This window comes from Myiozetetes cayanensis, unplaced genomic scaffold (genome assembly GCF_022539395.1).
Source record: "Myiozetetes cayanensis isolate MyiCay16 unplaced genomic scaffold, myiCay2020 scf4, whole genome shotgun sequence".
Lineage (NCBI taxonomy): Eukaryota > Metazoa > Chordata > Aves > Passeriformes > Tyrannidae > Myiozetetes > Myiozetetes cayanensis.
The window spans coordinates 51,483,597-51,507,997 of NW_026087631.1; the positions used below are offsets into that span (position 1 = coordinate 51,483,597).

Consider the following 24,401-nt stretch of genomic DNA (forward strand, 5'->3'; position numbering starts at 1 on the left):
ACTACTACTGTTTAGAAAAAGAATTAATAAGACAAATTGTTCCACATAGTTACAGGCCCTAAGTGGTAATATAATTTCTTTGATAATATTTCTGTTCTTGTCCTTAATCATCAACAGAAACCGATGTCATGACATTGATGGAACAGCCTTGTAAAATCACTATTGTTTTCAATTTGACATTACAGCTGGAAATTAGGAGATGCTTCGGAAACTCAGTCCCTTGGAATAAACAAGCACCTGCTAATACCAAAAAGCTGAAAAGAAAGAATTTTTCACAGAATGTTTATTTCTCCAGATGAACACACCAGCTACCATGTTAAGATCAAATGCAAAACATACTGGTCTAAGTTTAAAAAAATGCTTTTGCAAAATGGTTAAAATAAAACATGAATAAAAATTTACATTGCCAGTTTTACAACTAGATATCTAATTGTAAGTATGTCTTCATTACTCCTGTGCCTGGGGATGCATTTACAATTACTATGCACATAAAACAGGTGTAAATGATTTGTTAGTGACTTTATTTCTGAACATCCTCCTTCCTACTCACTCTCATCTAATACACAGTTTTTTGGTTATGACTGTCAATCAATAATTGATTAATAGGAGATATCAATGACAAAATATATTACAGTAACTTTTTACCTAGATGTCATTACACTAAAACAATGCTGTAAGACTTTTTTAGTAAAAACCACGTCATCGTGCTGACAACAAGAAGATGTAGAAAGACATCATTATTTTTATGATGTCTTTTATTTCACATGAAGGTGTGGAAAATGGGCAGTTTTGGCGTCAGACTTCACGCAAAGTGGCAACAGTTTGAAAAGCAGAGCTTTAATTGTTATATGGCAGGAAGAACTGTTGAAAGGCAGACCTGGCTCTGCTTTAATAAGACCTGGTGTGATTAGCTAAGTATTTGTATTATTACAGGAGTTACAGTAGGAATAGCAACATAAAGAATCTATGCTACCTACAAAGCAGTGGGAATTAAAAAGGAGAGAAAAAGCTAACAGTTTTTATTACAGTAAGCAACTTATTAACTAATGAATTTTCTTTTTGCATTGGTCAGAATAATGGTGTTTTCAGTCCATTAGATTTAGTTGCTATATAATTTCTCATTTTGACAGCCTGATTAAAATCAGGCTAGAGTTCAGTGTCAGCTCATTATCATTTTTCATATAGCTTTTTCCATTCAAATTTGTAGCCTAATTTCAGATAAGAACAAAAAATAAATTAGTGATTAGATTAGTCTGTTGGAACAGAAATGACAGACTACATGTTCTTCTAATGCACTTTTTACCTGTGGACAGGAAGCACGAGACTAAATTAAAATTGGTGTTGTGATAATTTGAATTAAAACCCAACAAGAACGCAACATAGTAAATAGCCAAGTAATAGTAAAGATGGATTTTCTAGTTAAGAAAGAACATGAAAGGAACACTGAGAATGAGGGTGAGTAAAGTACTGAAACATATGGGAAGGGTATGAAGTGAGTTCATAGCTCTTGGAAAATGCTTTGCGAATCTGAAATAACTGTCAGAAGCATATTAAAATTGCACATTTGGAAGAGTAAATTAGTGACTTAGCATAGATTTATGTTATATTTAGTATTTTACTAGAATATTCTGTTTAAGGTGATAAATTAAATAGCTGCTATTTTTCTGCAATGCAGAAACCTTTAACTGTGTCAAAACTCAAGTTCTTATAAAAACAATAATAATAATAATGATGGATTACAAAATCAATAATTTTATTCACTTAGATATAGATTTTCCTGTGGAAATAATAATTACTTCTCACCATGACTTCCAGAAGACCATTCACATGGTTGTTCTGTATATTTCTTAATAGAAACCAGATACCTAAAACAGCTGTGTTTCATTTTCCCCCAAGTTATCTCATTATCTGTCAAGTCCAGATAAAGCCTTAATATATTTGGCTTCAGCTAAAAAAAATCACAACAGGCACTGCCAGACTGTTGTTTCCCATTTCAGAGCTGTTCATGCTTTCTATTGGTTTATAGTAATGTTTAGCTTTCATTTTTCTGTGATAAGATCCTAACCTCTCAATGTTCAGGACTTTCACAGAAGCGTCTTTCATCAATATAAAAAAGAACCAGCAACAGAGATGAAAGCATATCCTCCCCCAGACCTCTACAATATGCTGCATATGTTGGATCTGAAAGCCTTTGAATCCCACTGTGAAAGGAAGTACCATTGGCTTAGGCTTTTTGGTCTGGTTTTCAGTATGACAAGGAAGCTGGTTTTGCATAGGGGATCCTCACACAGGAACCATGTACGGGTCCATTCCTCCCCATTCTCATGAATCATAAGAAATCAAGAACAGAAATAAATTCTCACTAAAAAAGCAACAAAAACACCATGCATCATTACCTAAAGCCTAAAGTGAAAAAAAGTAAAAATTGTGATTAGCATGTGTTTTAAAATATGCATCCGTCTATTCCAGTTAAGCCAGGATATAAGGAAATCTCTAAACCTGTCATTGATGTATTCTCCATTGCTGTGAATCTGATTTTCCAGTGTGAAGTTGAAGACGAAATGTGAAACCTCCTCATTGCGGAAGTGTTTGACTCGGGAGGCATACTCGTCTGACTGCAGATGTTTAATGACATCAGGAAACCAGACAGATAAGCCGTAGTAGCTGTGAAAAACAGAAAAACATCAGGCACCAATCTCACTTGTTCAGAAATCACACCAAAAGATGCCAGTTTTCTGAAGCAGGTATTTCTGAGCCAGGCTTGCAACCAAGAATAGACTAACTGACACATATAACATTTTGTGGAAAGACTTTAAATAAAACAGATAATCATAGCAACAGATATTTATACACAGATGACTCTTCTGTCTGTCAAGAACATCAAAAATGGTTTAAGCTAAACCACTCTTACCCAAAAGACAGGGTGAACCATACAGCTGTAAGTTTGATCGTATTATCCTTCACTGGGTAGTTGAAGCATCTCATAAACGTCAACCAAATCTGTAAATCATTAGGAAAAATATTTATTCACATCTTTTTTTGAACAATTTTCTTAAATCATAGACGCTTTTTTTTCTGATTTGCTTGCCTCTTCAGGGTATGAGAGAGAGCAGATCAGATCTTTGGCCACACTTATTTTTGATATAAGCCAGGATATGATTCACTTTCTCAGCTGCAAGCACATGTTGCAGGTTCATGCCAATTTTGTTGCAACCAGTGTGCACTGTTCCCATTAATTCACCCTGCTCTGATCACCTCAAAATTTCCTGAAGTGTAGACAGCTTCTTTTCACTATCTCCAATAAAACAGTGATCTTCTCAGAAATGTTTTCTTCTCACTTCCCAGTATTACAGTACTTTAAATTTAGGCAAAGTATATTTTATGATTCAACAGTGATACAATCAGAGTTTGATCTATCATAACCTACCATGGCTAGAAACTGACACCTGAACTATATGAGGAAAATGTGGGACTACCCCCAGATCAGAGGCACTATAGCAGGGCTGACTGAGAATGATGTTCTCATTTCTCTACCTCAGCAGGATCATCTTTAAAAAAGGAGAACAGACAGACTGTTCTAAGAGGTCCCAACATGCCTCATGCAATAAGGAAAGTGCTCTGACTGAGGGTCTAGTCAAGTGAGATAACAAGAATGTGAGACAACGAAGATGCAACTCCTTTAAAGCTGGTTTAGCAACATAATATTTCAGTCTCCAGCTACTCTATTTTTGGTCAGTAACTATAAAAGTAGACACTTGCCCAAATTTTTTTTTCTTTCCATAGGGAAAATATGACTTTTCCTAGCAAAATAATTTTGTGACAAACCTTAGTTTGCAACACTTCATCGTAGTTCTGGAGAGTTTTAATATGTCAGATTTTTAACAGCTGTTATACAGTTTTGAATTTTTTTTAAAAATAAATCAGTGAGCTAATTTTTTGATTTTCATCACAAGATTGAAAGATATAACTTTGGCTTTACAAAAAAAGGTAACAAATCATATATATATGATACCATAGTTTCTGGTAAAACATTTGACATACCAGATACAATACCTTCTTATAAAGGTGTTATTGGCATACATTTACAAACTTTATTCACAAATTTGACATTTGTAATTAATGTGGCTGTCTCAAGTTCTTCCTCATAATTTTTCATCTCATCATTTGTAACCTATTTCCACAGGTATATATTGATATGCGTTCCCACTACATATTTATTTTGGAGTGCTTGTGAATGCAACTATGTAGTTATTAGCTATCACTTGTGTAAGGACCAAGGCAGCATTTCCCTCCTTAGAAGCTGAGACCAACCCCTGTGATTCACCTGCATCTTTTCTGGGTCAGGAAACCAAAACCTTACACTGGTTCCTGAATGTCTCAGTTGCATGGAAAGTGTAGCATTGCAGGTATCAACAGCATGAGCTCAGTGAATCCTTCCCACTTCAGAAAGCTAATTGAAAAGAAGAAAGGTAATGTGAATGGAGATGTTGTTACTTACACCATACAGCTCTGTGCGGATTCTTACAAAACACCTCCTGTACCAAGTTCCGGTATCACTCTCTATTTCTATGAGCTCATCTATCTGCTTTGGTGTTTTGATTCTGGTAACCTAGAATAAAAACAGAACACAAATATTTTTATTTTCTTGAATCATTAACTGCCTGTAGAGGAGTACTGGTAGGGTTTATTAAATCCCATCTATAAAAATGGGCAGATATTAAACCTGTGTCTACACTAAAAATGCTTTAAATATATAAAGGAATAGTAGCACACTGTAATGACAAAGGTCATTATGAATGCAACTGTATTAGAAAAGCTCTGCTTTCAAAGCATGCAGGAAATAAATTTCCTCGGTCTACAATAAGCTATTGTTGTCAGACTCTTCTAGAGTGTTGCTGTATGTCCCCCTAATGGCACAAAGTTTAAAACATGATTTAAACCATCAAACACTTAAGTATGTTTAGAGTTTGCTATCAGATTGTTTCTGACTTGCTATCACAACGTTGCTGCAAATCTACTGACTAAAGAGAGAGCAATTAAAAGAGAAGTATTCAAAACTGTTGAAAAACCGTTTTAATTTGTTCTTTTTTTGTGTAGTGTTAAACAGAGAACTTAATGAAGAGAGAAAAAGTGAGGTGAAATGATCTGGAACCACACATGTTATTACTGTTATGAACAATCATCTACTTCATCAAAAGTGAAAAAGTATAGAATCACCAGTGACGGAGAATGTGATGCTGCTTATAATAGTAATTTTCACTTGCACTCCCTTGGGTAGCAGAACAAGAATGTGTTACATGGTCTTTCCAGACACAGGACCTGATAAACTTATACCATTGTATGGTTCTGGTTTTGGCTTCTGCTTTGGTCCCAGTTTAATAGTGATATCACAAAAGGCAGTGTATTCATCCACAGTTTATTTCAAAAGAAGGCAAATAGAGATTGGAAAGAAAATTAATAAAACGGGGAGAGGGACTGACATAGAAGGAAGGAAAGACCAAGAGACTGACTGTTCAATGTTTGGCTGCAGTTTCTGAAGGTAGCCATAGCCTGTGTTTCTTCTTAACAGAATGAGGACACCTCTCCCCCTCAACCTCCCAGTATATCGTGGTGGATTACAGGACATTGAGGAATAGCAATATTGATGGTAAAGCTCTAGTTTTGAGCCCACCACTTTTGCAGATGCATCAGCAGACTCTCCCATGAAGAAGAACAAAGAAAAGCCCACTAAACAGTTTTAGCTACAACCGCCCTCATTTCTGAAGTATTACAGCTCACTGTCTTGCCAGATCATGATTTTATCAAAAGCCTGTAACCTTCTTGTCGTGCCTCTTCCAATAAGCCTGTCCACATCATTCCATTGATTTTAAGCTTTTCTTAACTGCTTTTATGAAATGTGTTACACAAAAGACTGAGTCCTCCAAGATTATCTGAGGTCTCCTACATGCAGAAATCCTTACATACCACACCTCTGAGCAGAAAGGGTGTACCATTTGAATCCCACAGTGTAAACCAGTGCCACTCCTGTAGGCCCAGGGACAGCCTTTTCATTATACTGGCCACCTGACTCATTTAGAGACACAGGAACTGGGGGACCATGTATATCCTAGGACCACTGAATGTGACTGGGGACAAAAGTTCCCTGGCCCGATGGTTCTTTAACATATGAAAAGTCCTATTGAATCAGGACAATATTCCATCTGGACCATGCAAATTCAGCTACCAGTATATGAAGAATGAAAGAAAAAAACCAATAAAGAATACCTATTTTAATGAAAATAACACTTTTGTTCTAAAGGAGTGACTAGAAATATGCAATATTCTAAATTTTTACAAAATCAAAACTTGCTTCATAGGAAAATATTGCAGGGAAAAAAATTAATAATACATGGCAATGAAAGAGCAGAGAAAATTTTGGTTTTAAGGATACAGTTTTGGGTTTTTTTATTATTCAAATCAAGAGATCTAATGAATATGTATTTTAAGAGCTCAGGAAGTTAATTAAGCACATACATAAACATTTAACTTGGGTAGTGCCATGATAGAAGATACTGTCAATTTATTACCATCTCTGTTAGTATCACTGCTTTCAGGAGAGATTCTCAAAAGTATGAAGGGCCGTCAACTCCATCAATTCAGTAACCAGAATTCCATTTTGGGGTTTCTAACTCCATAATCAACTGTTTGTCAGTGCATGACTTATCTTTTTGAAGGTTTGAAGATAATCCCTTCGATAATGTGAGTAACAAGACTAAACATGACTTGTGAGAAAAAGCTTCTAGAAAAAGAGTAAGTCAATATAATACAGGAAAATATATAAAAGGAAATCACACTAAAACCATAGGAGTAATAAAGTAAAAGTTACATCATCTGTAGAATTAGAAAACATACTATCAAAGCGTGTCTGATGCAAATAGTAATATGAAGTGAAGGAAAACAGTAGAGCCTAAGTCATCGAATGGTATTGAATTAGCAAAGAGATTTGGGAGAGGTATGTGAATAAATGACTGAGACAAAACGTCACAATATCTAGGATTAACTTAAAAAAAAAAAGATACTAAAAGGATGTGTCAAACAAATTATGTGTAAGTTATCTGTTTTCTGAGTTTTAGAAGATGAAGTGCTGATGTTGTACAATATAGAATTGCATTTTCTAATCATACTAATGCAAGCTAAAAATAGGGAGCTCTATATATGTCTAACCTTGACATACAGTACAGTATTTCTAATCTTTCAACTCCTTGATGTCTGGAATTGAGTTTTCCTAATGTTCAAGACAGAAACTGGCAAAATTAGTGGCTGACCAAAACTAACAAAACTAACTATAAATAAAGTAGTTCAGTCTCACATTTTAACAATTGTAGAAAGAGACTTGTTAATTCACAAGAACTGGAAATAACAGGTATGTGCTTTGTTTTCATCTCCACAGCTGCTTTAGGATATGATTACAATTACGTCAAAGTGACATGAGAGACTTATCCTTCCTCCCACATTTTCTCCCAGCATACTTCTGCTTTTTCCTCGTGCCTAAGCCAGCACTGAAGGGGCACAGAGTCTGTGCTATGGCTGACTGTGCAATCAGCCAATGAATATCAACAAGGGTAGAAAAAACCCTCAGAGTTACCAGGAGCAGGCATATTCTGCCTGAAAGCAGCTCAGATCACCAAGAGCCAATTGTGAAATTACACCCTAGCTGTATGGTGTTAGGCAAATCCCTTTACTCATAAATTAAATCAGAAAATAAAATATTAAACTAGGTGGGATTAGGAGTAGGTCACTGGAGTACCAATAAAGGCGGATCAAACATGATAAGTGTGCTAGCCAGCCTTCTTTCAAGCTAAATATAGGAGTTCCTGAGCTTCTTTGTGGAAAGATTTAAATGGAAGCAATGGAAACTGCATCCAAAAGAACAAACGGCAAGTCTCAATGGAATAAAGTTATACAGTCAGAGGGTCATTCCTCAAGACTGCCTGCAAATGCAGAAGTCTTAAGAGAATTTCTTAATTGAGTCATATGTGCAGTATAGTAAGAAGAAAGCCTCTAGAAGAGGAAGGGTATCCCACACATGGCTCTGAGAGAGAGCTGAGTGCCTGTACTGCCACAGCATAGCACAGGTTGGAAAGGCAGACTGGATTTCAAAGCAAGGAGGTGCTGTTTGGTCCTACTGTATCCAAGAAGACACTATTGTTGTGTACAGCCTTTATGAAGATGCCATAAAAAAGTCCCATTTCTTAATTGCCAATTTCTCCTCCAATTGAAACAATACATCAATACTTTAAAAACAGCCTTATCATTAGACCTCAAAAAGATGCAACTGAGTATCCAAGACATTTTGAGAATATTAAATATCTAAAATTACTACGTCACAGAAGTGAAAATGCATTTTAAAAATTATTGATTTACCTGATAAAAAGAGGAAAATAACCCAAAGCTTGTAAGACACAACAGCTAACTAATTCAGACTTCTATGTGGCTACTGTTATTCTTTAAGGGCAAAGTAAACTTGATAAATAAAACACAGATGGAATCTTCCTACACCAGATAAAATTATCACACTGTGCATTCATATACCCAAGAATATGCTGGCCAAAGGCTGATATCTTAACATGTATTTTATATGCAGTAATTTCTGTAGGAACTCACAATACCTTATATTTAGATATTTAGAATGCAAATAATTGTCTTTGCCATGCAGAGTGTTAATACTGATTGCTGAAGCCCTCCAGACCTTGACAGTCAGAGAGTTTGCTGATGTTAGGTAATTAGCTTTAAAAGCAATACTCACTGTGAAGACTTTCTCAGGCTGACCACGAGCACGCATGTTTGTGTCGTGAATTTGCTTCAGTATCATCCAAGCTTCATCATGTTTTCCAACCTAAATGTTAGACCAAAATGTAAGTGCAACATATATATAAATTAAGACACTCACTATAGTTCCTGAACAATCTAAATGCCTGTTATGTAGAGGTTATTATGTAAATACAGAAATGATTTTGACTGGAATCTAAAAACCATTTGGAAAGTTATACCTCCAGCAGAAACCGTGGGCTTTCTGGCATAAAGGTCAGGGCTACCACAGAAGAGACACAGGGCAGTGCACAGACGATCACAAATACTCGCCAGCTGTGGAACTGGTAGGCAGAGCCCATGCTGAAACTCCACCCTGCGGAAAAAGAAATTAACAAAATGTAGAGAAATAAGGAGTATTATACTTGTTACACTGCAGCTTCTTGGAGATGCATAATAATACCTATATTTAAATGAAGCCTGATTGATATATTTCTGCAAATATTGATCATCTAACAAATAATCTTGTATTATGAATTTCAGCCTCTTGCATATGACTAGTCATGCTGGAAAACAGCAGTGTTATGCAGGGTGAGAGACTTCCTTACGCAGGGACGAACTTCAGCTGTCTTAGCAAAATCTACATGAAGGTAGTTACGTGAATCAAACAGGGACATCATCATCATCATCATGCATAAGAATACACAAACAAAGAAATAGTTTTCTATGAAGACTGGAAGAAGAGAGACTTAAAAATCTACACTCAAATTACGTATTTTATGGAACTGTGTATCTTTCCTTATTATTAACTTTTCCTACAGAATTAATTTCAATACTTTTAATAGCAGTTTCCTGTGTGAAACTGGAAGGCTGATGGTTCAGCTTTTTAATAAAATATCGGACTGTTCAGTATATTATAACTGGACTGTTAAAATGCTATAATTGTAAGAAACCTAAGAATTCACTTTAAGAAATATTATTTGTGTAACTATCTGGCCCTTTATTCTGGCTTCAACATAGCAGAAATTTTCAAGTAAAAATTTCAAGGATAACTTATTAAAAGATAAGTGGAAGATAAAAATAATGGTAAAGGGCAGAAGAGGTTATTGGAAGAAAATGGAATCCTGGCTAACGGAAGAGCTGATGCTGCATTAATCTGATATATTTCTTTGCTGACTGATTTTTCTAGACAAAAGACATAGTTAATTATATCTGTTTGAATGTTGGTAAACAACTGCTATGACATGGTACCAAATGGTCTACTAAATAGTTCTTCAAAGGTATTATTTATCTGTGAAATGTAAAGTACATTTTAGAATGTAAAGATCCTATGCCGTGAACCATAAACATATTGTTGGGAAAAAAATTTGTTTCTCACAACAAAGTTCTTACATCTTACCATATGAAAAACACAGTCAATCCATGATTTTTGTTCCTTATCAACAGTTCCATGAAACATTTTCATCAGCAGACCAGGTTTTTTTTTCTGATCTACAATAAACTTTCTGCATTTCTGAAATTATGTCAGCTTGGTCTACAGCCTCATTTAGCGCTGCCATCTTTACGCCAGGAATAAAGGGGTAAAATCAATAACAGTGTTGGCAATGATCTTGGTATCCCGTATTACCTTTTTTTAAGTAACGCTTAAAAAGACAGACCTTACCACACCAAATTTCCCTCCAACAAGTCAAGGTTGTCTAAAATTGAATGTTAAATATTATTCCAAACTAGAACTTGAAATTCATATTTAAGGATAAACTGGGTTTTTTTAAGAAAAGGTGTAAAAGTGTCTAAAAATTTACTCTTTATTGATTTTTGGATAATGTCAATTTTTGATCTTATAGAATTTCAAGTCTTAAATAATAAGGGTGTACTTTATATCTGAATTGTTAGGGGAAGGAAATAAAAAAGGAAAGGTTTACAGTGAGTTAATGAGGTAAGTAGAAACCATTTCTGTGTTTTGGATATTGCATACACATTTATTCTAATAACTAGAATCATATTCTTAATTACATAATTGAAAATACAGAACAAACTCTCTTGATGAAGAATTTGCAAACTGATTTCCTTTTGGTGAAGGTAATGTTTGGTCAGAGCAGTGAGCTGAGCTGACTCTCTGGGCAGCTGTGCAACTGTGAGTGCTGCAGGGAAGGCAGCACAGGATGGGGGTTTTAATCTCTCAGAACTTTCAGTATCAGTCAAAGTACTGGCATTTGTTGTTACTAGAAACTGTTCCATAAATACACAGAGACACTGGTATAGTTAGGCAATCTGCCTTTCACTGCCCTAGTTTAGGATTTATGAGATTGAGCTGTACAAAGAGCAGTTTGCAGTAAGTGAAATCAACCTGGCTTTATACCTGTTACAAAGCAAGAGCAATATCTTGTGCTTTGTAGCCAGTCCTGGAAAATGCTGGTGGTAACTTATTTTTAGGTGTAAACAAACCATACTACATTTAATTAAAAGCAATGAGTGCATTGTTCAACCTGCTGTCATCCTGTCAACCTACAAAACATCTTTTTAGCTCCTCAAAGTATCTGAGGGATATGTCAAGTGAAAGGTTCATTACAGCTTTTACTGCTCTTATTCCATGTTTTTTTTAATGTACTGTATAAGCTGCTGCAATTTATATTGTAATCTAATATATCTGATGAATTAACAATAAAAGGGAATGTCAGGATTATATGAAGAAATTTCTAGGAAAAAAAGCAAGTAATAACACAGCCTTCTTGAGGCTGCTCCTCCCATCTATTCCAACTCCAGCACTAGATCAGCAAAACAAACATGTATTTCAAATACTGAGCAAGTTTAGATTTATTCTTATGTTTAAGACATTCTTTTTTTTTTTTTCCCAGATCATAAGCTAATCTGGAAGTAGAGTAGCTCTGAATTTAGCTCACAAAGTGGCTTTCATTTCCAGTGTGTGTAAGTCTTGAAACTAAATGGAAGTGTGTTCTTGGCTGTAACTCAATTTCCTTCTCCTTTCCCTGATTTATTACACAAGAGCAAAGACAGCAGCTCTACATGCTACATTCAGTGCACTGCTCAGCCTTGCTCCCTGGCTATGCTGTACTTGAGTCATTAATCTTGAAAATGGAGGTGAGTTCCAATGTTTTATGAATTGCAAAACACTTGGTCTAAATGCATCTTGGGAATAATCTACTGTAGAGCAACCCAAAACCTGCAATGACTGAATCTGAAGCTGCTGCAAGAACCTTTTTGCTGAATATCAACCTCCTGCTTTCCCAGCTGCGTGAAAAGGCCAGGTGAATCACAGACTTGGCAATTACTGATTGCAGAAACACAGGAGCACACAGTAAAGCAGCAACAAAATGTACAAGATGTTAACCTATATATAATCACCAATTTATAAGTTGCATTCAATGTCAACAAAATCTTCTCTCTCCAACATGGCATTTCATCTACTCCATTGTATTACTATATTAAAATGATATTATAAAGTTCTTGCTACAAAGGACAGAAAAGAACACTTATCTCATAGACCTTCTGAATATATAGAGACGTAAACCTGTCCACATCAGGATGAGTTTTATAAATGTATAACGCCTGATGAACAGCAAGTATCTTCAAGCACAAGGAACATCCTCTACAATAGATAAGTTACTAGAGAGCAGATTTATGGCAATTATTTGCTTCACTTTCCAAAATAAGGGCTGAAAAGAAACATGATAGATCTCCACAAATTCATACATGTTACACTAAAGTGCAATGTGGTCAATGAAAAATATGAGTGCCTACAGGCTCTATAAATACTGGCCAGCAAGGAGACTGGTTTATAAATACCAGAGGAATAAAATTGCAAACATCTTTCTAAGACATAAAAGTTGGCAAAGAAAGTCCAACCAAATACTGGGATTTTATAACATGGTTAGATAAAGACTTTTTGTTAGCCATTCAATAGGAATAAGAGGAAATTGTTTCATGGCAATTTCAGAAATTTTCAAAAGCCAGATTTTCATAAATTTCTGTCTTTTGGTAGGTCAAAGAAGGGAGTAGATGCAGGAATATACCTAAAAATTAAGGATGAAATAGAAAGATAATGAAGGAATTTATACAAATTCATAAACTCGATAGATTCTTCTGAAGAATCCTTAATATGACTTTATAGATTTTTTATTTCTGTCCTACAACAAAATCTGTGGTCAGAAGTCAGCTTTCTGGCCTCCATTTTTAATGTTTTTGTTTGAAACATTTCTAGTACCTAAAAAGCGTGATTGCTCTAAATTGCCACTTGGCGGCACTGTTACCGCACTTAATACAAATAATGTTTAAAAATGTTCGCAGGAAGACTTTACCATCAAATGTTGTTGAGTATTCCCCAAATCTAATCTAAATCGAAATTATAAGGAGGACAGAAAATATTTTGAAGCTTTCAGCACGTGATTATTTTGTTATTGCATTTATTTAGTCTGTCCTGGCATTACCAAGTGTAACCGTGAGAGTCACATAGGATCTGAGCCCACATATGTTTTAGTGCTACTTATCAGAATAATGGTAAAACATCACTGAAACTTAAAAAAAAAAAAAAACAGTTAAGTTATGTAACTGAGGAAGTTCTGTTAGATATTTTTACAAAACTTGATGAAAAACATTGTTTTAAACAATTGCAGAAATAATGTTTTCAGAATTATTCTGTGTTGTACTGATGGGAAATTCCAGTAACACAAAGGAGAACACTTGTCTTTCCTGTGATTAAATTATTAATACCACATGGGAAAAGAAGTGTTATTTTTAGCCTATATAGAAAGTTAGATACTCTACAAACCTACTGTCTCAGCAAGTCAGCTGCTGTTAATTTCTGCAAAAGGAATTTGGAAATGCAATAGCTGAAGTGTGACAGGTGATGATGGAGGTAACTTAACAAAGGTGCATGGTTCTGTAGCTGACACTATTAGTCCCTGGGAGCCTTGAGGTTCACCAGTTCAATGAAAGAAGAAAGTAATAGTGTTCAACAGATGTATTTTACAAACAAATCCAGACTTGGTCTACTGACACAACTGTAATTAAAAGGAACAAGGCATTTTCTAAAGACATATTTCCTTTGCCAGGAAGGAGTGTCTGTAACCACAGACACTGATCACTTCTCTATGTTGGCACTGATACTTATCTGAAGGCCTGAGATTATCAGGTCTCTGATCACTCCAGCGACAGTACCTTTCATTCAGATAGTACCCAGGATAGCTGCAAGCAGGACAGATCTTGTGTAGAAAATAGTTTGCTCTCTAATACCATAAAACATAATTTCTGCACAGCACTGTAGTCCAGCAGTAGTACCTCTGAACAGTGACATCAACAATCCACTTTTTAAATGTTTCTAATACCTGTTGTAGTACTACCTAGTTTTACTTTTCATTAAGGAGGGAATTTGTGTATACCCATACTTCAGACAATTACACAGTATGATACATGCCCAAAATTTGAGGTTTAGTAATGATATGTCAGCCTTTCAAGTAACCTTACATATAGTTTGCAGAATTCAGAGATGCTGGGTTTGTTTCCTTACCATGGAAATGCTAGGGTGTGAGGCGTGATAGGAAAAAAATGCATAAAAATTAGTTTCAAATCAGAGTATTTAGAAATGCTGGACTGGAGGTGGGTGTAGAGACAAGGCAAGGGAAACTTGTAAGTCATTTTCTGAATGGTTTGTAATGGTCTGTTTGAAATCTGACTTTTGTTTGCCCTGAAGTGTAGATGTATCAAGATGCTGTGACTCACAGTAGCCAATATAGTCAAGAAATTAATCTTTAAAATGGCAGATGAACAGATGTAATCATATAATAGAATTAAAGCAGTGATTCATAATAAGAGAACTGCAGGTACACGATAGTCTGGTCATGGTATCTGTCTGGTCTTCAGAGATACAGGGGTGGCAAAGGATGTCTAATTAGTGGCCTAATTTTTGATAACGAAATCAGAATTTTACTTGCCTTCCTAGTTGATAAACATTAAAACATGTAAGGTCTTAAGTAGGTTGTTGCCACTACTGATCCTAATGGAAACGGCATGTCAGTGTTTTACTTGAACAAGGGAAGCTATTCTTTCTCTTCAATTTCATTACTGCCAAGGATTCTGGGTCAACTAAATGAAACAGAGATATGAATATGACAAAATCTCTCATTATCTGTGTACATTTTATGAAGTCTAATGGGGCAAAAGAGAAGCTCTACAGAACCAGAGACAAAGGACTTGCAAACTAAATTGACCATTATAAATTTTCTACATATTTACCCTGCATTCTCCACCTCGGTGGACTATTCCAGTTATTCCCACGTTATAACAAACAGTGGCAAAGGAATAAAAAACTTCCACAAAAAGCAGTTTATGACATTTTCAGAACTGGTTTTGGCTCTTTGGCCCTTACTATATGACTGAGACAGGTATGATAATAGGAGGATTCATGCACAGTTCACAGAGCTGGACAAATTCCCTTTTTACTCATGTAAAGCATCACTGAAACAAATGAATCTTAATGGTTACCTCTCTATATAAAAAGCATGTTAAAAGGTAAAAAAAAAAGAGGTGTTGGCTAAGTACACTGCTGGAAACATTCTGGTTTGAACAGCAAAGAATCAGCTGAGAACAAAACAGTTGACAGGAGATGATTCCTCTCATTCTTAAGTTATTTATCTTACACAGAGATATGTAAACAAACATGTTTGTTTATTCACTTTAATTAGTGTCCAAGACACGACTCTCCCTAGCATAATCTAATTACATGGTGAGCTATTTGTGATCTGCAGTGTTTTATTATGGTTTTCTTTATCTATAAAGCAGGAGCAGTAATACATACACAGGTTAAGTCTCAATTCAGTGCTAGAAGACCTCAGTAACACTGAAGAGGTGTGAAAATAAGAGAAAAATCAGAACCAAAGGATAGAGAGTTTGGGAGAATACTGTACTGTTAAAATCCATAAAGGAAGATACGTAAGTAAAATGCAGAACCATCACCCCTAGGGAGAGTAGGAAGAGATAGACATCGAATTTGTACAAAACCTTCTACATTATCTCTTATTACACCTGTACCTCATTTCTAAGAGCATTAGGGTTGTTCTCCAATACCCTTTTGACTCTGGAGATGTACTTGGCTGATGAGTGATTATCATACACAGCTTTCAAGATTGATCTCCTGACCTGAACTATTCATTGCACCCACCAGTATGACTCTTAATGAAAATAAGGCTAAGAGTAAAATGTTTCTGTGATAGTTTGGACTTGGCTCCTTGCCAAATGCCCGAAAGTCACGACAGCAGCCCCCTTCCCCACTCCCTTCTCCTCCTAGGGCAAAGAAAAAAAAACTATAAAAATTAAAGAACCCAAAGTCAAGCTGCTTATATAAAAATATATATATATTTACGTAAATTAGAGTTATATACAGTTAAGATGCTATATACACAGTAAAAGGGGATCCACCCCCCGAAGGGATAGGGAAAGGGGAAAAAAGGGATGAAAGGGAACAAAAGGGACACCAAACAGGTATACCTGATCAAACTCAAGAACTATATTAATAACTAACAAAACAGATCTCACCACTTCCCTTAGAAAAGCAGGATTGGCAGACACAGCCAGCACTCTCCGAAACCCCACGTGTCAGGCCAGCGGTCGCTGCAGGCCTCAGCCTTAGATAAGTGAGACCAACGCAAGGACCTACAGTTCCCGACCGTCGCTGGAAGAGAAGAGAGCGAGGTCTCTAATCTCCAACTTATTTATACTCTGGTTTACGTAAAAATCGTATGGAATACTGGGTACTTGGCCACTTCCTTGGTTACAAACTGGTCACCAGGAAGGCCTAGACCAAAACCATCACAGTTTCACTTACAGGAAAGGAGCAAAGGATGTCACTGACAAGAAGGGGAGACAGCTCTGCAGGCCTCTACTTCTGTTTGTTTAAGTTTGGGCATTGAGAATTTTCCATTTTTCAAATTTTGCACTTTGGGAATTTTGAACACAATTGCAGTGCAACTATTCTATAGGACTGAAAATCTGTCAAACCTCAAAGCACTTCAACACAACATGCAACATCTTGGCTTTGATCACCTTTAAGAGTTTTGCCTCTGTCCCGAGTAGTTTTGCCAGACTTCAGACATCTATTACCAGGAATCAAGCCTGAATAATTTCAGTATGACTTCATTCTGAATGTGAATATCATTATCCTCCTTGAGAAGTGGGTATACCCTCACTCATTACAGTCCCTGGTTAATGAGCATAGATTTTGAAAGCTTGCCAGGGCAAATCTGCAATTTTCTGCTTAGATGTTAAATAAGTGTTTCTAAAATATTCTACTTCATGAATCCTCAAAATATCTTTCTTCGTCTCTACCTCACAGTTTATAAAATACTAATCAGGATAAAAACTCTTCTAAAACTTATGTTATTTGCATGTTCCTAAAATTTAAAATCAGAAACACCATGTTGTAATTTAAATTAAGTAAATATGTATATTTACAGGCTAGAATGTTCTGCACTTCCCTTATGTGCACTCACGACCCTTACTCAGAGAAAACTGTTCAAGACAACTAGAAATTTATGGAGATGGACACAAGCTAACTTTTGTCCAAGATTCAGATGCTAAACATGAAAAGAGCTGTGATATGTAATCAGAAGCTCAAATATTTAATTTTCCTTTAGATGTCTGCTTTTGTCACATTCTGCACCTAAATTGGATTTGGAAAATTTTCTCCTTTTTGTCAAAGATCTGCTATAATGCTACATCATATGGCACCATTCTCAGTCCTGTGGAAAACCAAGACTTACTGTAAGTGCTCTGATGCAAGACGCATACACACAGCTGCAATCTTCTCAATGTCTTTGTAGTACCACTGAGTCAGAAAAAAAACCCCAAAGTAGTTCTGGGATGCAATACCTCAGTGGTTTATGACCTTCCTGAATTTATTGACCACTAGACATTTTTCAAATGGATCTATAGAGTGGCTAACTAAGTCCTCTGGATGAAAGATTTATTTGTTTTAATTTTTTTATGGCTATATGATCTAAAAGCATCCTATGAAATCCCTGCTATCAAAAACCACATCAGTAGCTGAATTTTCTTAGCTTGACAACCAGATAAAGAGTGAGCATAAAAACCGAAATGTGTTTTTCCAGTACAAACAAGATCTATTCAGTAACTACACTGAGTTTACAATGGAAGCTTAACAACTACAAAAAGGATGTTCTAAGTACTCAGATATTAAAAAAAAAAAAAAGCAAACCCAGAAACAAAAACAAAGCAAAACAAAACAAAAATCAAAAACAAAACAAAAAAAACCCCACCAAACAACAACAACAAAAAAACCCAACCCACAACACCAAACAAACAAAACCACACACAATGCCAATCCAGAATAGACCACCAAGGGTTAATATTTATTTGATACCACTGAAAATCTCATTACAAGGGCCGAAGCACATAATTGATCTGACTGTTTGGCTGACTGAGTAAGTGGCCCTAGAGATTTATGTACTCATGCATTTTTGCAAAGTCCTGGCTTGGGTCTGGCTCTGTGCAGCTGTTCAGTGAAGGTACTTCATAATCTGCAAAACAAAGAGGTAAAATCTGCTTGCCACAACTCTGACAACATCATAACTTAGAGGCTTGTCAGTCTAGGAAGAAAAGGTCATGTCAAGCTTTCCAGAAATGATGGTTCAAACAGACACAGTTAATGTCAGAAGGAATGGAGGAGACCACATGTTAAAAGATGCTGCTGTCAGAGATACAAAACATCATGGACAGTGTCGGCACTGAGACTGTGCAATCAAATGTCACTAAACTGTGTTTCAAACCTTGTTCCTATAACTTTAAATTCAATTTTTTTGTTAAGGTTTCTGCTTGTAGTCTCGTGCACGTACTTAGCGTTTTCCACCACTTTATTTAGGAATTGGAAAATTACTTCTGCAGCATGAATTTTTGGGCATCTGTTTGGACAGTGCTGAAGAGTATAAGAGCAAATCACTGAGAGCAAGCAAACGCCACTTTTATACGTAGACGATGTAAAATTTTCAAATGCCCTGTGCAATAGCCATTATGAACAGACTCTGAAACACTTGTCTGCAAGAAAATCACTTCATATTGTTGTCCTACCTGTATGCAAAATAGAGATACAATGATATACATGTATTTTATGTGGTGCCCTCCACAGCCTAACCATACCTCTGAGCTCACAAATTGTGCTATGTTTGATGTGATGAGTTGTTCCAAACACTACTAATAGCAGCTGTTAGATCTGGAAACTAATTGAAAATGTGTTCTTGTCCTGGTCCAGGACTCCCCGTGATTTATGTGCATCTGCACTAAGGGTATTTAAATGATGGGCTCATGGAGAAGAAGAAAAGAGAAGCAATTAATCAAAAAAGACAATCAGAAAAAGGCACTGCTGCTTATGAAAAGAAAATGGGGCCTCCTTATCTAGCTTAACTTAGGAACAAAACATTAATTAAAATGCTCAAACAATTTTCGAAGAATACTGAGATGACATGTCTTTTACCAGCATTTTTGTGTGCTGCTGCAGTGTAACAACAGAACACTTCTGCAATTCAAGAAACTCTTCCAAAATTTACCTTTATTGTATTTTATTTGTTTTAAAGATGTTTCAAGAAAAATCTTTTTTAATGAGCATTTCAGTGCTGTGATTAAAGTGTTGTTTCCTTTTTTCCTATTTCATTTGACTCTTTTTATCTCCTTTTTAAAAATTTGAAACAAAAAGGAGTAATATCCTATCACTGCAAGAGAGACAAACAGATTCAATAGGCACTTTATGTGATCTAACAATTAGACCAAATATTCATTCTAAGCATTATCTTCTAATCTAACAGTAGTTGATTAAACAAACCTGGTTAGACGAATATGTGGAGTTTTTCTGTATATACTGTGAACCATGGGTCAGAAGTCTTGAAATCAAACTTTGGTCAAACACTTTCAACAAAATATTATTTGCACTCACAAATCAAGAACTAATGATCCTCAGTAATAGTCTGTCATAGATATCCAAAGGTTGGCAGTGGGGAGGTGGATTTTGCCTATGGACAGATAGTCACAGAAACAAGATAATACTGACTCCAACAGCAAGGAAGGAACAGACAGTAGTAGAAAGCAGCACCTCCTCACCTAGGCCATCATCAAAGCTGACGATACCAGGAAAGAAAACTCCAGCCCAGAGCTCTCACTAATGAAATCTTGATGTTTCTCATTACTGATTTCATATTGTTTTCTGCTGCCATCTTTGTATGGTGTAAAAACACAACTGTCTTGGAAATACTAAGCACACGACACTGTAAGGGTTTTTCCACATATTTGTACAGGTTCCTCCCCTATAACTATAAGCAGAAAGAATAATATTGTCAGATACTGTATGCAGATACTCTGGTAGGCAGGGATATTTCAATAGACCTCTTTGGAATTACTGTCACTGAAGTAGGCATGATTTTCAAAAGTAACATAAAATATTTTACTTTGAAGAAAAGTATGAAAAAAATTCCTGGGGCCAAAAAGAAATCTAACGTCATTCTGCAATTGATTTTGTTAATTTTATTTTAAAGGCAACTGCACTGCAAATTGGAAAATTATATTCCAGTTGTATATCCAACCCATAGACAGAATATATTATTAAAGTGAAAGGAAGCTGTTTCTAAAAAGACGATAATTAACTTCTTCAAAGTAGATAGTTTTATAAGTCACAGAAACAATACGGAAGTGCGGTTGACAAATTTGTACTGTCATCTTAAGTTCCAGAGAAAATAATATATTTTTTGTATATGAATAATCGCATGAATTTTTCATCTATTGTAAACTGAAAGTTTTTTTATCATTCTAACACTAAAAATTTTAACAAAGAAATCTTTTCAGATCAGCATCCTATTTATTTCTGCAAGTGAAAAAAAGCAAGGTTAGTGCCTGAGACTGCAGATATTTCTGTTGGCCACACTTCTAAAGCATGTTCGTTAACTTGGGTATAATTTTCCTTAAATTACTCAAAGCCAATTCATTGTGTGAAACTGAATTTTCATTAAAGCCAAGACTGAGAAGTGGATATTTTTTATTGTCATAAGAATGACTGCCTACTATGATAGTTTCTGTGGGAAATTATGTTTATGGTATTGAACAATAGTGTTTATAGAAATAGTCTATTCACCTGACTGTCAGTTCCTCCACCAGCATCCTTTAAAGCCATTAACCTACTTCAATTAAATATCACAGGAAAAAATAGTCTCAAAAATAATCACATTCTCCCAAGTGTTGTGAAACGTACTGCCCAGGTGCAGGAGAGAGAACCCATCAGAAGATGGAGGAAAATGCAGGAGATGTCACTGGTCCCTCAGGGATGCCGAAGCCAACCTGAGGACTGGGACAGCACTGTAGCCACACCATCCACTGACTTTGGCACCGGTCTGACTAAGTCAAAACATGTGGCTTTCTCCCTGACAGCAGCTAGACCAGAGCAGGGTTGTACTGCAGCCATGAGAATGCTGAGAGTGTGAGTCTGTGAGTCTGAATGTTTCTTACAGCACAATTCTGAGGAAAAGAGAGGATAACTGTAGATACTATAGCAGAAAGAGATCTAGAAAAAGCAAGCACTGTCATGATGCCTCTTAAAAAATACAGGGCAAGAGAGGAGAGAAAGGATCACAGGGTCATTGACAGAAATCCTAAGACATGGGCCTCATAACTTCTCTGCTCACAAAGTAATTTGCTAGATTTTTACTGAACCTCTCAATAAACAATTTTTTTCTTTTGCCCTCAATCTAAAGTTCCCAGGAAAAGGTTATATTGGAAGCTAACTAATGAGTTATCTTTAGTGCTCATTAAGTAGATGTGCTAAAACCTACTTAAGCTTCTAACATTTGCAAATATAAACATTGAAATGACCGTATCAAACCCTGCATTAGGACACAGAAAATAGCAAACTGATAAAGTGATTTTTTTGCTTTCCTAGCTAGATTTGCATAAGCAGCTGTTCTAAATTATGCTGTGTTCTGTTCAGTCTTGTTGTTCCTAAAGATGAAGATTTTTTTTTTAAGTACATATTCAGTATAATCTAATTTCATAGGATCATTTCAAATGAAGAACAATTCATGAATAGAAGTTGATAACTCAAGTTAACATTAAAGCCACCTTGGATGCACTTCAGTTAATTCAGATTTAAAAAGTATAGATATAGCTTCATCTGCAGAATACCAGATTAATGGGAAGTGCATTAAGCATTTGTAGAGTGGAAGCACAGCACATTGAGGATCATTTCGTCTCTTAGAGGAATGAAAAACAGATCAACGGATATTGCATTATGTAATAGATATCTTTATGTCTGATCTATTCCATTTATTCAGTCTAGCACAGTCTCATAGCAAATGGAGATTCCACCTTAACAAAGCTCCAACTTCTTTAAATCTCAAATGGTATTTTTCAGTGGTTAACCTGGATTTTGAAGACAGAAAATGTATTAGAAAGGCAATTGTATAAGAAAGAAAATGTGAAGATCTGCTCTTGGTTTTAAAATTTGGATCACGTTTCCTCCATGTCTAAAAAAAAGGACATAATATTGATTTCAAATTCTACAGATTTATGCATTCATAGACTTTTTACAACTGAGAAAAGAAACATGGACCTTTTCCTCAGGTCATCTTCTTCAGCATTTCTATTTGTTCTGGACAACTGATAAAATTCAGATCATCTTCTGCATAGAACAGAAACTATCATATAATAGAAAATGAAGCCCTGGGCTCAGCTTTTTACCAAAAAGCTTCTACTATGTCTTGAATTTGTTCTGAACTACAATGAAAAGGCATATTTTTAGAGAAATGTTTGAGGAAAGTAAGAAAAAACAATGTTTTGGGGTTTTGTTTGTTTGTTCGTGTGTTTTGGGTTTTATTGTTTGTTTGTTTTTTATTCGAGAGTCCAGAATTTTAAAAATTAAGAAAGGTTCAACTTGTAAATTCCTGTTTCTATCATCATCATCATATCTAGGCTTTGCAAACGAAGATTTGAGAAGGGCTCTACCCACGCTTGCTACAAGCGCGCTGATGGCTAAAAAGGCCAATGCGAGATAGACAAGTCCGGTTGCAGAAGGCACAGCAGAAAGACTCCCCAGGTGATACAGACGAGACGCGATTCTTTCTGCGTTGTCTTTTCTCCTCGAGAGTGATCCTGCATGTGTTCTCAAAAGCAGCAGCAGCGTTATAGATGGTGTGTCTCCAGGCCTCCCGATTGGAGGCCAGGGTAGACCAATGGTGATGATCAATATGGCCAAGGCTGAGGGATTGTTTCAAGCAGTCCTTGTATCTCCTCTTTGGGGCTCCTCTCTTGCGGCAGCCAGTGGCAAGTTCCCCACAGAGCACGATCTTAGGGAGGCGGTAGTCCTGCATCCTGGAGACGTGCCCTGACCAGCGCAGCTGTGTTCTCAGCAGCATGGCCTCAATGCTCGTGACTGCTGCCTGTTCAAGGACAGACGTGTTCGTCACACAGTCTGTCCAGTGGATGTTTAGGATGTTTAGGACAGTGGACAAAGAAACATCCACTGTTTCTGTCAGTGCAGGGTTATTTGGCTGAGAAGCCTTCTGTCTTCCTTTTGGAGTTACCAGCTAGAATAGTTTGATAAAGACAGGTATTTTTCTAAATGTGCTGGGAATGTCTAATGCTGGTTGAGTGTGGGTTTTTTTGTTGTTGTGTTTGTTTGTTTGTTTTATTTTTTAATTGTAATTTATTAATTTCTCTTCTTTTTTTCCCTTCATTTGCTCTTTTCTGGCCTACCCAGACACATTCTGAACCAACAGTATCTCTTCAATGGAATAGGGGTGATGGGACTTTGAGGGAGCATTCAGTGCATCAACTTGTTCCAAATCAGAATCAACAATGGTCCCTGCAATATTATTGAAATATGTTCTTAAAGAATTTCAATGTCTAAGAGTTCATGACTTCTATAGTAGTTTTATTCAGATGCTTAACTAACATATCATCATAAAGTTTTTTCACTATCTGTCCTACCTCCCCTTGACATAAATTTCAGCTCATTACAGTTTGTCTTATTGGCAATAAACAGTTTATTCCTTTTGCAGCTAATCACGCTTTTCTCTTATTTGCTTTCTGCAAGATTAAAGAAGACATCACTGATATACCTCTTGCATGCCTAAATCATTGATAGCAACCTATTTCAGCACATTCCAACTTTGAACAAAGAAACTAAACATAACTGTTTTCCCTGTTTCTAACTCACATTAATCAGGTGTTGACATCCAAGGAACAATAGTAAATCACCTCTGTAGATATGACTACTGAGTATAGTTTCTTTCACTGGTTGTTTTGGTCACAGTAACTGCAGTGATGCAGCAATATGAAACCAGTCAAGTGTGATTTTTTTAACTATAAATCATGTAGATGCATCCTGGTCTTTTGACTGGATGGGTACACTGCATCAGAGACAGTCAGATTCCACTCTGGGGACTACAGTAAAGGAAGGGGAGAAGAAAGAATTTGGTCATCTGTTCCCTAAGACTACACCATGGTTTATAAGACTTCTATAAGCTGTTGGGCACTTCACTGCTGAGGAAATGCTGGGAGCAGCTGATGAAATAGCCATGAATGAAATTAGGTTGTTCCTCTGATGCTCAGAC

General features: G+C 36.1%; 1 protein-coding gene across 1 annotated transcript in view; it reads right to left on the reverse strand.

The window, feature by feature from the left end:
- Window positions 1–24,401, reverse strand: part of SV2C (synaptic vesicle glycoprotein 2C) — a 109,226-nt gene that overhangs the window by 20,612 nt on the left and 64,213 nt on the right. Inside the window, exons 5-9 of the mRNA XM_050328758.1 lie at window positions 9,030–9,163; window positions 8,786–8,875; window positions 4,499–4,609; window positions 2,912–3,000; window positions 2,500–2,664 (exon numbers count right to left, since the gene is read on the reverse strand). Coding sequence (XP_050184715.1) covers window positions 2,500–2,664; window positions 2,912–3,000; window positions 4,499–4,609; window positions 8,786–8,875; window positions 9,030–9,163 — 589 coding nt within the window. The remainder of the gene's footprint in view (window positions 1–2,499; window positions 2,665–2,911; window positions 3,001–4,498; window positions 4,610–8,785; window positions 8,876–9,029; window positions 9,164–24,401) is intronic.